This window comes from Leuresthes tenuis, unplaced genomic scaffold (genome assembly GCF_036924035.1).
Source record: "Leuresthes tenuis unplaced genomic scaffold, fLeuTen1.0.hap1 SCAF_17, whole genome shotgun sequence".
NCBI classification, from domain to species: Eukaryota; Metazoa; Chordata; class Actinopteri; order Atheriniformes; family Atherinopsidae; genus Leuresthes; species Leuresthes tenuis.
Window position 1 is genome coordinate 15808600 of NW_027325371.1, and position 15209 is coordinate 15823808.

At 41.6% G+C, this 15209-nt stretch overlaps 1 protein-coding gene across 1 annotated transcript; it reads left to right on the plus strand.

Moving 5' to 3' along the window:
- The first annotated feature begins 155 nt into the window (after positions 1 to 155).
- On the plus strand, positions 156 to 14494 carry xpo6 (exportin 6). The gene is made up of 24 exons (XM_072369312.1): positions 156 to 919; positions 1663 to 1753; positions 2746 to 2858; positions 3302 to 3499; positions 4206 to 4365; positions 4483 to 4560; positions 4682 to 5198; positions 6140 to 6266; positions 6365 to 6474; positions 6631 to 6739; positions 6915 to 7007; positions 8062 to 8131; positions 8231 to 8390; positions 8627 to 8719; positions 9108 to 9252; positions 10828 to 10977; positions 11139 to 11328; positions 11432 to 11587; positions 11822 to 11936; positions 12050 to 12221; positions 12468 to 12629; positions 12834 to 12932; positions 13076 to 13306; positions 13855 to 14494. Exons 1-24 carry the CDS (start codon positions 917 to 919, stop codon positions 13954 to 13956), a joined length of 3444 nt encoding a protein of 1147 aa, XP_072225413.1. The 5' UTR covers positions 156 to 916; the 3' UTR covers positions 13957 to 14494.
- Positions 14495 to 15209: the final 715 nt, after the last annotated feature.

Consider the following 15209-nt stretch of genomic DNA (forward strand, 5'->3'; position numbering starts at 1 on the left):
TGATTAGATTTCCATTTACAAGGGCACTCCTTCAGCGTCCACTATTTGTTTAGTTTTAAATGCACCACAGCTCGAAATATTTAACAGGAAATCGTGCCTTTACTATCCTAAGTAACTTGACACAACCTGACTGGGTTGGTTGTGTCTAAAGAGGAAGTTGCGAAGCAGACTCTAACCTGCAGCTAGCTATAGATGTGAGCCGCCCTGAGCTTTGAGCAGAGAAATAACAGGAACAGGCGCATGTAGTATTGTTTAATGTTTTTACAAATTTGTAAATTGTATAACCAAGATATGCATATGCATCGGCTTTGAAATTAGAAACGGCAAAGACAAGTTGTCGTGACCAACAGCCATAGAAGCATGGCAACGGTTGACATCTAGCTAACCAAAATTATGCCTTCATCCTTCTAGAAAAGCTAACGAGTTAGCCATCCGCTGTAGCGTTAGCAACTGGGTAATTTAGAATCGAAATGTCTGGCATTGAACACTGATTAAATGCTGCACACTTAACTGGTGCTGGAGGAGTCGTCGTTGGCTAGATTCGCTACAAATAGGAGATCATACGGTCAACTTAACGGTAAATGTAACTGGCGTAAGACGATAATGCAGCTAACCTATCAGTTTGACATAGCTGGTTCAACGTTGAGCATATTTTTCTGGTTATTTTAGACACGTTTTATTCAGACAAGGTAAAAGTAATTGCATAATTTTAAAGCAAAATCGACAACACAAAACTGTATGGACAGACCTAAGCAGTTCAGCAGACCATGATGAACACTCTTTGCGGTTACGCTAGCCAGCAATACCTTTGCTAACGTTAGCTACGGAATTGACTAGCAAGGTAACAAATGTTGACTTACTACGGTAATTAATAAGCGACCAAGTTAACTAAAGGAAACATCTGAGCCAGCTTAACATGGTGAGTATAATGGAACGCCTGCTATTTACCCATGCTAACCACTAATGCAGGATAATGTGAAGAGTGCATTTTTTTTCTTTTCAATTGTTCAACCTTATAGAGTAAACCAGTTGTTGAAACGCCAATGATTTCATGTGTTATGGACCTGTATACTTGTTGTGTCATCTAACAGTTCGAGGCCAGGTATTTCGCAGGATTTGACAGGTCGTTGGACCATTTCATACGACGTGACGCCCATCTTGCAAAACCGAATATTTGCTTCGAGAAATGCTGGGCCCCGGCAAGTTGTAGCTTATTTGAGGAATTCAGACGTGCCTGCTGGGGGGACTGCTCTTTAAAGTTTAATTTTTCTTGCAGGGCCCAGCTTCCTTTCCACAGTAGAAAGGCCGCTTTTGCCGATCTGTATTATCACGAGACTTTGCCAAAACAGGGGGGAAAAAACTGTTGGTGATACTTGTGATTCTGGCTAGAATGAGGCTTTAAATTGTGCAGATGGCACGCTTCATTTTCATTGTTAACAAACCAGCTTGTGCGAAAATGGCATTTTAAATGCTCGGTTTTTATTGGTTTTGTTGCACAGTGAAGCTGTAGGAAGAGGTTTCCTCTGCGTTAGGGAACACAGACAGATATTATCAGTCCAATTGGCAGATGTCTGTTTTTGTTATACAACGTTTGTTGGTTTGTGTTTTGAATATTTTTAGATCTATTCTGTTTGTGTTTTGACCTTTTTATGCTCCAATCAGGCTTCAGAGGAGTCATCCCTGCGTGCATTAGAGAGCCTGATGACGGAGTTCTTTCACACCTGCACAACCAATGAGCGAAAAAGGGAAATAGGTAAGTTTTAGTCCTTTGAAGTATATTTCTGCACTCTGCATTCAGTATTGTCGGGGTTTTTGCTTCCATCAAAACAATGAAGAGAGTAGAACTGTTAGATTTGAGACTCACCCTGGTCCATGCCAGGGGTGGGCCAAAATCAGTGGGCAATCATGATGCATGATCTAAATCCTAATTCTCTCCTCAGATTTAATCAACCTAATGTAATTTCACTGTTATTTGTGTTCATTACTGCCAAGATACTTGACCACCATAGACAGCGCAGAGTCACCAAATGATTAATGTCTCCACTTAGAGAAAGGGAAGCTTGTTTTCTACATATGTATTAATGGAAATTCCAGCAGAGAGAGGCGAGAACTGCTATTTTTTTTGGGCTGCTACATATAGCGAGGAAAAAAACAAACAAAATCAACAAGCTGTCTGATAAATCGGCTAAATTTCCGACTTTCAAATGCGAAGCCCTAATCAGCTTCCATAGACTACCACATCTCTAATGAAAAAAAAGAGGCTTATAGGAAATGCATAAGAGTAGGATAAGGTCTTAATTTCACAAGCTTTAGTTTTGGGGTCTTTTGCCTTCATTCAATAGCGACAGAAGAGTTACTGACATGAAATGAAGAGAAGGGATCAACGTGCCACAAGGTTTCAGATGGCCTCTTTTTTTCATTATAGATGCCGATTGGCTATATATTCTTTTTTTTGCATGATAGTTCTTTAACAGTTGCTACATTTCTGTTTTTGAAACAGCCTGGGAACGCAAATACAGTGCACTGTATAGAGTAATATGCTGTGGTGTAGATCTGGTTGTCCGTGTGAAATAGTCGGTGTGGCTTGAAGATCTTAGTTTGGTTCTACGTATTCATATTTTTTTTTCACAGTGTTTTTAGATACTTCCTGTGTTACAACAGATCACTTTCAGTTTGTCTGTAAGTGAAGTACAACACTGTCATGACCCTCTGACGGAGATCATGCCGACTTCCTTTTTTCTGCAGAGGAGCTGCTGAATAACTTTGCACAGCAGGCGGGAGCGTGGCGCCACTGCTTGTTCTTCCTCTCTAATACTCGGAATGAGTATGTGATGATGTTCAGCCTCACAGTATTTGAAGTAAGTCCCGTAGGTGGGAGATGTAAGTTCGAAGTGCTGTAGAAGGCCTTAATAACGTCCCGATGCTCTGAATATCGGACAGTTCTTGGTAAAGACTTGTTTTCTACCTTTTTGTTGTATACAGCAAACAGGAAGATGTGTAGTATCATGAAAGTTTGTTTCCTGTGTCTTTTTACTTGTATTAATTCACTGACACATGTAAACTCTCTTTTTTTTTGTTTTAAGAAACACTTAAATGTACACTTGATTGATTAAGTGGGTCATTTCCTTCTTTATTTATTGATTTATTTGTTTAGTTAGTTATTTAGTTAATTATTTATCTATCTACGTACTTTCAAGAAACTGGTAACTTATCACAGGAATTGCACATTCGTCCGATTAGTTGAGTTTGAAAGTGCTTCGGGAGCAGATTTGAAAACTGATCGTTTCTTTTTTGTTTCTAGAACCTGGTGAACAAAATGTGGATTGGTGTAGCTTCACAAGACAAGATGGAGATTCGGAACTGTCTGCCCAAACTCCTGCTCGCTCAGCACAAATCCGTGCCCTATTTCATCCGGAACAAACTCTGCAAAGTCATTGTGGATATTGGCCGCCAGGACTGGCCAATGTTCTACCACGATTTCTTTACAAACACCCTTCAGGTAAGTCCTGCTGATGTGTTTTCTGCTGCTGGGAGGTTGAGCGAAAGGTTCGATCATCACGAACTGCATGCTGACTGATGTGTTGAATACTAAATACCGAAGTTGCTTTGTAAAAAGCTTACGAAACCACAGCTTCTGTTACACTGAACAGGCCTTGTTCGGTAATGCAAAGATGTATCATTTTCCCTTTACTTTTTGCACTTGTGAAACATATTTAATCTGCATTTGTAGCTTCCTGATGGAACTGTGTCTAAAGACGCTCACACACTGGAACTTATTTTTTTTTTAGGGCAGTGTGTGGATAATTCTGTCTGGACTTTTTTTCTGCAGTTGCTATTCACACATGCATTTCACAGCATGAGACATTCTGCAGGAAATGTGCTCTGACGGCTGAAAATGCTGAAAATAATGTTTGTACCAACACCACATGTATTTGAACATATCCCCACTAGCGGTTGGTCAGTAACGTACAGGTCAATAGAAAAGAACAAACTTTATCTCCTTAAGCAATCTTCCAGAGATTTTTACTGTGTGGCTGCCTGGGAAATCTCCACAAGAGATCTGGAGCGTTCACACAAGTCACCCCTCTGGAACGTCTCTGGGACATTCCAGCGTTGCAGTGCACGAGTGATAAGGGCTTGAGCTGTTTTGAGTTGAATATTTTGTGCTCCTGCTGAGCTGTTGCTTGTTCTTCTCTAAACTACAGTTGATCCAGACCCCAGCTCTGGCTCAGTTGGGATTGGTGATGTTGAAAACCACATCAGAGGAACTTGCGTGTCCTCGAGAAGATCTCAGTGTTGCCAGGAAGGATGAGCTGCGTAAACTGCTGCTGGAGCAGGTACCCACGGTGCTTGGACTGTTGACGGGTGAGAACTCCCTCAAAGACCGGCGATCAGCTTTCTGAGATTTGAATTTGGATCGACTAAAAGTTCAAATGCCCTCAGAAAAAAACTTCAGTAAATGGCTTCTTGTTATTTTTGCAGGGATCTTGGAGACCTACTGGGACAAGCACAGCGTCATAGCTTCTACTCCACCTCCCTCACCCACCTCAGGGGAAAGTGGTGAGTGAATTGTCACCTTTTTGGACTGTTAACACTGGTGGATTTTAACTGTAAAAACCATGAAAACGGATGTTTTATTTGTATGTTGACCCAACAATTTTGTGTTTCTTGACTCGATCAGTGGAGTTGCTGGGCAGTTTATTTCAGGGCAGCCAGTACTCGAAGCTGCTTTGTCAGCCCATGGCAGCACTGGACAACGAGAGTCATCAGCTCTGTTGTCTTGTTTTGGAATGTTTGGCTCACCTGTTCAGCTGGATCCCCCTGTCCACAAGTATTACGCCCACCCTGCTGGCATCCATTTATCATTTCGCACGTTTTGGCTGTGATCTACGGACAAAGAGCAAGACGGGAACTTTCATCTCCTCTAATGGACAGCTTAATCCCGGGACAGTGCCCCCCACATCAAACGGAGAAGGGCGGAACGGACAGCAGGGCGAGGGTAATAAGGTGGATCGCGCTCGGCTTGGTGTGCTCGCCATGACCTGTGTCAATGAACTGGTGTCAAAGAACTGTGTGCCAATGGATTTTGAGGAGTATCTGCTGCGAATGTTCCAGCAGACGTTCTTTCTTCTTCAAAGACTGACACGAGAGAATAATGCTCATACGGTGAAGAGCCGCTTGCAGGAACTCGATGAGAGGTATGTTTCGGTATATAAACTGGTCCTTGTGTTCGTGCATGTGAAACTGCGTCGTGGTTCGTGTCATTTACTTGGCAAACTGGTTATTTTTAGTTTTATTACACATTTCCTAGTTGTCAGTCTGTGCCCTGTTAACTAACCTGACAACAAACTGCTTTGGTTTGTTGTATCTTTCCTGAGACTGATCTCACAAAATCTTCTGTAGGGCTGGGCAAATATTAAATTCTTTAATTGCAAAGATTAACGCATTAATGTGCCCAGCCCTTGTTTTCTGTTGAACTTTTCTGAGTCGACGGGTGCTCCGGTGCGTCCAAATCACACGACTGATTTAAGACGAGGTAGAAGCAAGACGCAGCGTTGCTGAGTCTCCGTTCCAGCTTGTGTTGCTTCAAACTAAATACCAGTTTTTGAATTGTTTCAATAGCCCAAGTAAAGCCAGACTTATGATAAATCATTCACGCCATGCTTTTGCCTGAATACTGTCGGCACCGTTCGGTGCAGGAAGAAATGGGGACAAAATGGGCTGTTCTAAGGAAAGTCCTCGCTTTTTCTTACTCGGATTTGATCTTTTTTGACCCGCAGCCTGTCCCGTTACTGATAGGAGGGCAGAGCTAATTGTTTCCTGGAGCAGTGAAGGCTGAGACACCAAAACCTCCATTTGTTGTGGACACACAGATGCACTGAGAATGAAATCTTTAGGATCTTCACTTTGGAAAGCGCTTTTTAAAATAACTCAAAAACACAATTTGTGTGTTGATGAAAGGTGCAAAAGATGAAGAGTGTCTGAAATACAAGAAGGTTCGATTATGTGAGCAATTGGTCTTGGTTTTAGGAAATATCAATGACCAACTTAGGCTGTAAAGTATCAGCAAGATGGATGTGGTGACGGATTATTTTGTTCTTTTCCTTGTTGTATTAATGATGTCTCTCTGATCTTGCAGTTACTTGGAAAAGTTCACCGATTTTCTCCGCCTGTTTGTCAGCGTTCACTTGAGGAGGATTGAGTCAAGTCCTCAGTTCCCTATCGTAGAGTTTCTCGGTCTGCTTTTCAAGTACACGTTCAACCAGGTAGATTAGTTCCGACAGTCAGACGTTTCCACCTGAGCAATCCATAAAGAGATGTTTCCAGAGATCTCATGCAAACCTGCTTTTCATTGAATTTTCAGCCTACACACGAGGGGTACTTTGCCTGTTTGGACATTTGGAGCGTGTTTTTGGATTTTCTAACAACCAAAAATAATAGCAGACTTCCGGAAAGAGAAAGTGTCTTTAATAGGTAAGTTTCTGCAGAAACCTGTTTTTTAATACCCATTGAGGTGGCTCATTGCTTTGTGATCTTATCACAGCCAACTAAAGCTGAACTACCACACAAGACATTTGTTACTTGTTGCTTCCATTGGTTTTATTTGAAATTGGTGATGTGATTCAACAGGTACAAAGACGCCTTAGTCCTTCTGTTAAGGGAAGTTCTAAATCGCGTACAGTTCAGATACAATCAGGCCCAGTTGGAGGAGCTGGATGATGAGACTCTGGATGATGATGTAAGAGCACTTTACATAAAATCTCTTTTCACCTTTCTACTCTGCACACGATTTGTCTCATATCAACAAGTCTTCAAATGAAGTTTGAAATATTCTTAACATGTTAACCTTAAATCAAAGCCGCATTTATCTTTCACATCAAAATCTGAATGTTCTCTTCACTCGGTAACTATAGCAACAGACCGAGTGGCAAAAGTACCTACGTCAGAGTCTGGAGGTGGTTGCCAAGGTGATGGAGCTGCTGCCATCCCATGCATTCTCTATTCTGGTAAGATGCGTTTCACTTTGAGTGGTTAATAGTAATTGGATTTGTGTTTTTATTCCAGCTTGAGCAAATCGCTTGCAGCTGTGGAAAGCTACTTATTTAATAACTGCTAGAATGAGGTCTTGATCCATATCATATATTTACGTATGTGACGTAGCTTCCAAACAAGTAGGTGCTGATGATTACGCTGGAACGCTTGTCATCGTTTGGCTAACAGGGTTGTGTCAAAGTTGTGCGTCAGGGAACTTCACGTTTTTAACCACGTCTCCAAATTCATTGTCAAACAACTCGTATTAAGATGAATTTATCCACCCAGACGATATTTAATAGGTTATTATACATTGCTATTTAGATTCTGTGAAACCGGGAATTGCAGGTTGAAGAACAGGTTGACCTGACGTGCATATTTGGATTCATTTTCCGCTAATTTTGGTGTAAACTGTTATATCCTATGTCGTCATTAGTAAAGACACTTAATTCTGTTTTAAAATGCATGAATTCAGACACTGGGTGAGTTTTTCTCAATGGTTTGTAACCTTCATAGTGAAAACCGTGGCCACGAGATCATATCGTTGTGGCCACACCTTAATCACTCCTTCCACGTTTTAGTCATTTATAGTTTGGATTATCTCAGTCTAACACATTATTGACCTTTGGCCATGCCCTTATGTCTGTTTCCTGTGCCCTAGTAACGTGTTTTTTTTTTTTTTTTAATTTATTGGATGTCACATTGTCAGCAAACTTTATCTCAAGCCATGCGAGTCTGCAGCACCATGTGTAGTAAAATGGTGCATCTTTTGACTGCTTCCTCCTTTTTAATTTATAACTTAGTTCATAGGGCGGAGCTTTAATTCTCCTTAGTTTGAATTGGTTCTTGTCTAAATCCTGTTCCATTGCATTCTTTGTAATCACTTGCTGAGTTCTTTAGTTGTTTGCCATATTCTCTTATTTGCCGTTTATGATGTCTTCGTACCCTAACTAGACGACCAATTAAAGAATTTTCAAAAGAGCAACAATGCTTTTGCAACCTCATCTCATTCCTGTTCCATCTCTTAAGTTTCCAGTCCTTCAAGAAAATTTGGACGTTTACCTGGGTTTGCAGCAGTTTATTGTCACCACTGGCTCAAGTAAGTCATGGCCACAACATCGATGGCGGTTACTCCATAGACCAAGTCTGAGAACTTTGTAACAATGGGTCATTTTTCTCTTTCGTCCTCGCTGCCCAGGCCGTAGACTGAATATCACAGCGGAGAATGACTGCCGTCGACTTCATTGCTCTCTCAGGGACCTCAGCTCACTCCTTCAAGCTGTTGGCCGCTTGGCTGAACATTTCATAGGAGAGGTCTTTGCTGCACGTTTCACAGATGCACTGGCAGTGGTGGAGAGGTCGGTGCCTAAGCAACAACGCGTGTGTGCATTTAAATCTGTGTCACCACTGAACACTTTGTGGTTTGCGTTGTTGAATCTTTGCACACTCAAATTGACATTAACTGTCTGTTTGTGTGTTCTGTTTACACGATTTGTTACTCGATTTTCAGCTATACATTTTTATTGTAAACAGCTTGCGGTATTTAAAGAATGTGCAGAAGAATGAACCATTTGTTTCTTTTTTTTTATCCAAGATTGGTGGAAGTGACTTGCTATGGCTCTCAAACGAGTCTTTATGACCTGGAGACAGCCGTGCCTTCTGTGCTCAAGCCTGACCTCACTGACGTGTGAGTATCACGTATATAAAGGGAAGAATTAATACAAACACTGTGTGTTTGGGGGAAGAAAAAAAAAAGGGAGGGGGGAGACAGAACTGGAAGTCTGTATTTTAAACATTTCAGAGCAACAAGCTTCTATGATGTTGGTGTAGATGCTTCCTATTCAAAACAACTTAATGTAACACCAAGAGGCCGAATTGTTTTGTCTCTGGAACTGACTTGACAGACTGGTGTCTTTGAGACATTGGCACAAGCATACTCATGTTGACTGGTCTACATGGATTAAGTGTTCCAGTGTCGGCTATGCCTGCCAGTTAAAATGAATAACTCCACGAAAACGCTTTAAAGGTGAGTTTTAACTGTGTACATATGGGCCTCTTTTGTTTCTTCATTGCAGACACGCGCAGGCTCTGGCTGCTTTGCAGGCTTATTCTCACTGGCTCGCACAGTTCTACAGTGAAGTCCACAGTCAAAACCAGAGGCAGTTCATCAACCTCATCACTTCGGCAGTAAACGCCAGTAGCCCACTCATCACAACTAAGGTAGTTTGCCTTTTACGCTCATGTTCTCTTTATTTCTTTATACCTCCATACTTATAAAGACCTTTTGTTTTCAGATTGTATGAAGCTCACACAAATGTCCACTAGAATAAAATGTTTTGCAGCATCATCTTTGCTTCACTTTCTGTAGAAACACTTGACTGGTCAACAGTTATCACAATAACTGGGAAAGAAAAAGGCTAGCGTCCATATTTCACATTTTTCTGGGCACTTGATTGTTGGTACTCGACTACTTTGATCTGTTCTGCTCGACTGAAAATGTACACAAAGCCTCCACGTTTTGTAGATTATTGCTCCAACTTTTTGTTCATCAGAATCAAATTTGTTGGCCAGCAAAGAAGACAACTTGGTTACTTTCGTGAAATTCCTCCCACAGCTTTATCTCTGGTGTTGATAGTCTGGACAAACACGGGCGTAACCGGCAGCGTGGCTGTTCTCAGAGAGTTTGAGTTGGTGATATCAGTTTCTTTGGCCGTGTACTAATTTATCATCTGTGAACATTATGAATAGGGCTGCCAGCCAAGCATGTAAATCAGGAAGAGGAAACCGTTTTTTACCCAGTTTTTCTTTTTGGGTTATTGCCGTACATTCAGCTGACAGTATCACATGCAAGCTGAGAACACATCTAAACACCAGCAGCATTATGCCCGATGACATGTGACAGACTACACTCAGCACCACTGTGTGGAAAACAAGCCAACAGCTTCTAACAGTAAAGCGTCTTCACTGAGGCCCGGCCCTGCTGCTGACTTGCTTTTATTGTGAGGATCAATTGAGAGTGACTGTGGCAGCATATTTGTACTTAAGAACCGTTCATTTAGTAAACTTTTCATGGAATAGATTTGCATTTAAGTATGATTAAACTATAGAGTCATCCAATGAAATGCATCTATTAAAACATTCAGTGGGGCTACATGAGTGCCATCGGATTAATGGCTAAATTACAAGAGGAAGTGGCTCTATTAGCGATGGGTACAGCGACACCTATCGTACCAGGGTATGACATGCTTTATGCCAGTGATTCGATTCATTCACTGCCATATATCCAAGGATAATTACCCTTGCTCAGATAAGGAGCATAACCCAACTATAGCTATAATTGAGTTAATCTCATCATGTAGACCCACTGAGTGGAAAGGTGCTGATAATGATTGATTTATCACCGCTGCCCTCGTGCTGCTAATCCTCACTCTGATTTCTTATTTGGAGGAATTCGTGGCAATTATGTGTCGCATATGATTCTGCAGAGGCTTAACTTGGAGGGAAAGAAAACAAAAAAAGTGGTTTTGATTTCATGTTGCGGCAGTACTTTTGAAAAAAGATGGTAGTATGATGTTGAAACTTACCAGTGCTTGAAACATGCAGCTCATGCTCACAGTAGCTTTCCACTTTATGTGCTTATTATTGGTTAGTTATGTGATCATAAAAGTGTGTTGTTTCAAGCTGTAGTAATGCAGTAGTAATGATATTGTCTTTTTATGCACAGATTATAAAGGTTATAACTTACTGCAGAATGATTTGGTTTCTTTTACACTTAAATTCCATCTTTATCTTCAGGTACCTGAAAAATTGCTGCTCTCAGCATGTCATTTGATGGTTTCCATTACTTCTACGGTGAGGCCTGTGTTCTTGGTCAATTTGCCAGCTGTTCAGAACATCTTCAACCTGATTACTGCAGAGAATCAGACCAACAGACTTCCCCAAGAGGTAAATGGTCTTTTTTGTTTGTTTTTTTTTTGCTAATTTATCTGAATTTATCTTCCAGAAAGTTACTAGAGAGCACGATGTTTGCAGTTAAGCGGATGTGTTAGTTTTTATTCGGCGTTCTCGGTGGCTGAAATAATGCTTTGTGTTTGCATTTCATACAGGCTCACATGCTGGTGTGTCGGGCGTTATCCAACATGCTGCTGCTCCCGTGGCCAAATTCACCAGAGAGCGAGCAGCAGTGGCAAACGCGCTCCAGCAGCCACGCCACCCTACTGGCAGCTCTCACTCGACAATATCGCATTCTAAGAGGGACGATAAACATCACTCCACGCCAACCTGTTATGGATAATGGTCAGTGTGTCTTTTCTTTTTCTTTTCTTCCTTGCACCTGTTTTTGCGGCCTTTCTTAACCCTCCTCTGACTGTTTCCTCCCCACCTGTTCGTCCCACTCTAGTGAAAGCAGTCATACAGCAGACCCTGCCTGTGCTCAGAGACATTGTGGACAGTATCTCGAGCGAATCCACCAAATCCCGACAGATCTGTTACCAGAGTCTTCAGGAGTCTGTCCAAGTGACCCTAAACCTTTTCCCGGTGTTTATTCAGCAGCCAGGTCAGCTTGTCATCTGCAGTCTGTTTCTTTATCTACAGTTTAAGCTGGACTTGTGATTGCTGTGGAGATCCACTCTTTTGCATTTTGTCACCCATTTAATTGAATGTTTAAGCTTGGGTATGAAATCACATTAGTCTCACAGAGCTACTTTGATTCAGTACAATTAATACACAAGATTTCTGAAGGCAATACAGACTTTGTCCAGCTTCTATAATCATCAATTCTCTTTCCCAGATGTGACCGATGAGATGTTGGCCTTTTTCCTGACGCTGTTTCAAGCGTTACGAGTCCAGATGGGCGTTGCCTTCACGGGACAGATCATCCACACTTTCCTTAGCATGTTCACCAGGTGAAAGAAAATGAAAACGCAACGCCATCGTGTTTTCCAACTGTCACAGTAATGTTGCATCTTGTCCTGATAAGGTGAGTTAGATCATCTAATGTCACTTTTATGGGCTGCAGGGAACAGCTGGCAGCCAGTATTTTGCACGAGGGAAGTGCCGGGTGCAGAGTGGTCCAGAAGTTCCTGAAAATCCTGCAGGTGGTGGTGCAAGAACCTGGTCAAGCTTTCAAGCCGTTCCTGCCCAGCATCCTGTCTCTGTGCATGGAGCAGGTCTACCCAGTTGTAGCAGAGGTCAGTTGCTCTTCAGTTTGAGTTGCCTAGAAGCATAAAATGTTAGCCTGCAATTCCAATTCTCCCTTTTGAAATATTGGAAAAAATGTGTTTGTTTAAACTATAAACTCACTTTGATGTAGAATTCTATCATTTTGAAATGAACATCTTTCTGATCCTAATAATGCTGGAAATCCTGACGCCTATCTTTGTGTCTTTGCAATTAATCAAATATATAAAGGGAATGCATGCTTTTGTTTGTCATAGCGGCCTGCTCCAGATGTCAAGGCAGAGATGTTTGAGTTGCTATACCAAATACTTCACCAGAACTGGAGGTACTTCTTTAAAACTTCAGTCTTAACAACTGTCCAAAGAGGAGCTGCGGAAGAGACCATGGAAAACGAGGCCCAGTTCACGGCTGCCATGCAGGTGGGTGTTTGCTTGGGCCTCCAGTTGTCGTCATTATAAAAGTCCGAAAGATTTAGGTGTCAGACAGGGAGATCCTGACATCCATTTGATCTGTTCTCCAAATCAGAAGTCCTCTCGTGTTCTAACATGTGCTAATAAGAACTCAGTCATTGTTAAAGCGAGGTCTGATTGATTTCAGGACTTGTGATGAAATTTCTTTTTCAGGCTTTTGGACAGTCATTCCTGCAGCCGGACATCCACATCTTCAAGCAGAATCTCTCCTATTTAGAGTCCCTCAACAGCAAGCACAAGTTGTATCACAGAGTGAGTTCAGCTTTTCGATCGGTATCTTTAATTATAAAAGTTGTTTATTAACCGTCTTTTTAAAGGGTGAATATGTCACCCAAACATTGTGAGCTATAATGAGACTTTGTAATTCAAATGCCAACTCCGTTATTCTGCTTCAGAAGCTCTTCCGGACCTCGATGCTCTTCCACTTCATCAACGTGCTGCTGCAGGTCCTTCTGCACAAAAGTCACGACCTACTTCAGGAGGAAATCACCTTGGCTATTTACAACATGGCCTCTGTCGACTTCGATGCCTTCTACTCCGTTTTCATGCCAGAGTTCCTGAATGGCTGTCATGGTGTGGACACCAGCCAGCGGGCTGTTCTCGCACGCAACTTCAAGCTTGAACAGGTAAGAGCTGAGTGAAGTGATGGTGAAACCTAAGATGCAAGCTTTGAAACCGTTATAAACTGGCCGGTTTGGACTTTGGACAAAGAGAAATAGCCGGAGCTCGTTTTTCCTGCCAACAGCAGTGACTTTGAGTGGAATTCAACCCCCACTGCATCCAAGTGGTGGCAGGAAAGAGCTGTTAGAACTGAAGCTGATGACAACTCTTCTCAGGACAGTTCATGTTCATATTGGACATCTTCCTGAGACTCTATTTTAGTTTTCTTAGTTTTGTTTCTTCTGGTTGTTGATGACAAACTATTTCTCCATCAGTTTTGGAACTGATAAGAGTTTGGATTCCCCCCACATTAATCCCGGTGTAGCTTCATCTATGTTCACTTTAGTCAAAGAGACAGATGGAGAAAGTCAAAGATGGTCAAAATTTCTAGTCTGTCCAGCTTTAACATTGACTCACTGACTGTCGAGTATCACCCAGCTGTACAGTAACACATATTCGTTTGCCTCGGTTCTTATTTATCGATACAACTCTTCCTTTTTGTTTCTCTCTCTAGGACTTGCCTTCGTTCACGCAGAGCGTGCAGCGGCTGGTGAACGACCTTCGCTACTACAGACTGTGTAATAGTAGCTTGCCCACTGGCACCATCAAGCTATAGTGCAACGACTGCTTGAACCACTTCACACATCAACTATGATCTTCAAGGACTGCCTGTGCTGACCACTTTGCCCAACACTCCTGGAGTTCAGCTTTGCTCCACTCATTCAAAGTAACAGGAAGGAGCAGAACTTTGTTTGGTTGAGTAATTGGAGGTTGAGGATGCTGCTGATGATTTTCTTTGATTTCTACTGTAAGAGGTTGGCACGGTATTTTTTTTTTAAATGATTTTTTTTTTTTTTTTTTTAAGCAGTGCCCTCCTTATGTATCACCAATGATGATTTGGTGAGAAATGTATAGCTGGTCTGCAGTTGGTATCTGCCCAGACCCAGAGCAGCCTGAGCCAGGCCTTCTCTCCCACGCCGTTGCTACAAAGCTGGGACTGAGCACTTTCAACTCATTTTGAGTTTTTTAAATGTCTGCTTTTATCATTTTGCCTTTTTCATCTCCAAAGGAGACAGACTCTCAACTTAAGATCTTTCATATCATTCCATTCTGAAAAAGAGGAAAAACCTGCTTGATTAATAAAGTGCTTTTTTTTAGGAAAACTTACGTATTGATTAATACTTACCTCCACCGGTCCAGCTGTGGTTTTTAGTGCTTTTACTGAGGGGTCTACACCTTTATTCTCCATTGTCAATAATATGTTTTTAACCCTTTTTTTTTTCTAAACACGCCGACATCTGCTACAACTGCAGATATACTTACATTTCTTCATTGTTTACAACTCGATATCAAAAGGTTGGATTGTTACCGAGTCAGCTGATCAGGCAGAGCAGAGATGAAAAAGCTCTTTACACATAAAAGCACGTTTTAAGGCAGGATTTGGTAATAATATGTGAGCACAGCTTGACAGGAAGTATTTACAAGTGATTACAGTGATGAGGTGAACAGGTGTTGAATGCAAAACGTTGCATCACATTCAACTGGCAGGCAGCTTTAATATTAATGTCTCATAATATTTAGAATTCCAGCAAAGTCGGACAGAACTAATTGCCGCACTTCCTCAGTTTGATCAGAGTTAATCCGGGATTTATGTCATGTCTTTAAAACGGAAATGTCACTACAGAGAATATCATGTCCCCTCAAAATCCTTCATAACTCCAGGGAATTGTTATCCAGCCTTTTGAAAATGATGCATAATGTCTTCTAAGGGTGACCAATCTTGCTCAATGACTCATATCCGCTTCTTAACCGTTTATATTGCGTTAAAAGGCATGAGTATGCTTTGTAAAACAACTGAGCAGTACTGTA

Coding starts and splice junctions, on each gene's coding strand:
- xpo6 (XM_072369312.1), top strand. Junction 7,008..8,061: donor CCCATGCATTCTCTATTCTG/GTAAGATGCGTT, acceptor CCATCTCTTAAG/TTTCCAGTCCTTCAAGAAAA. Junction 8,391..8,626: donor GCACTGGCAGTGGTGGAGAG/GTCGGTGCCTAA, acceptor TTTTTATCCAAG/ATTGGTGGAAGTGACTTGCT.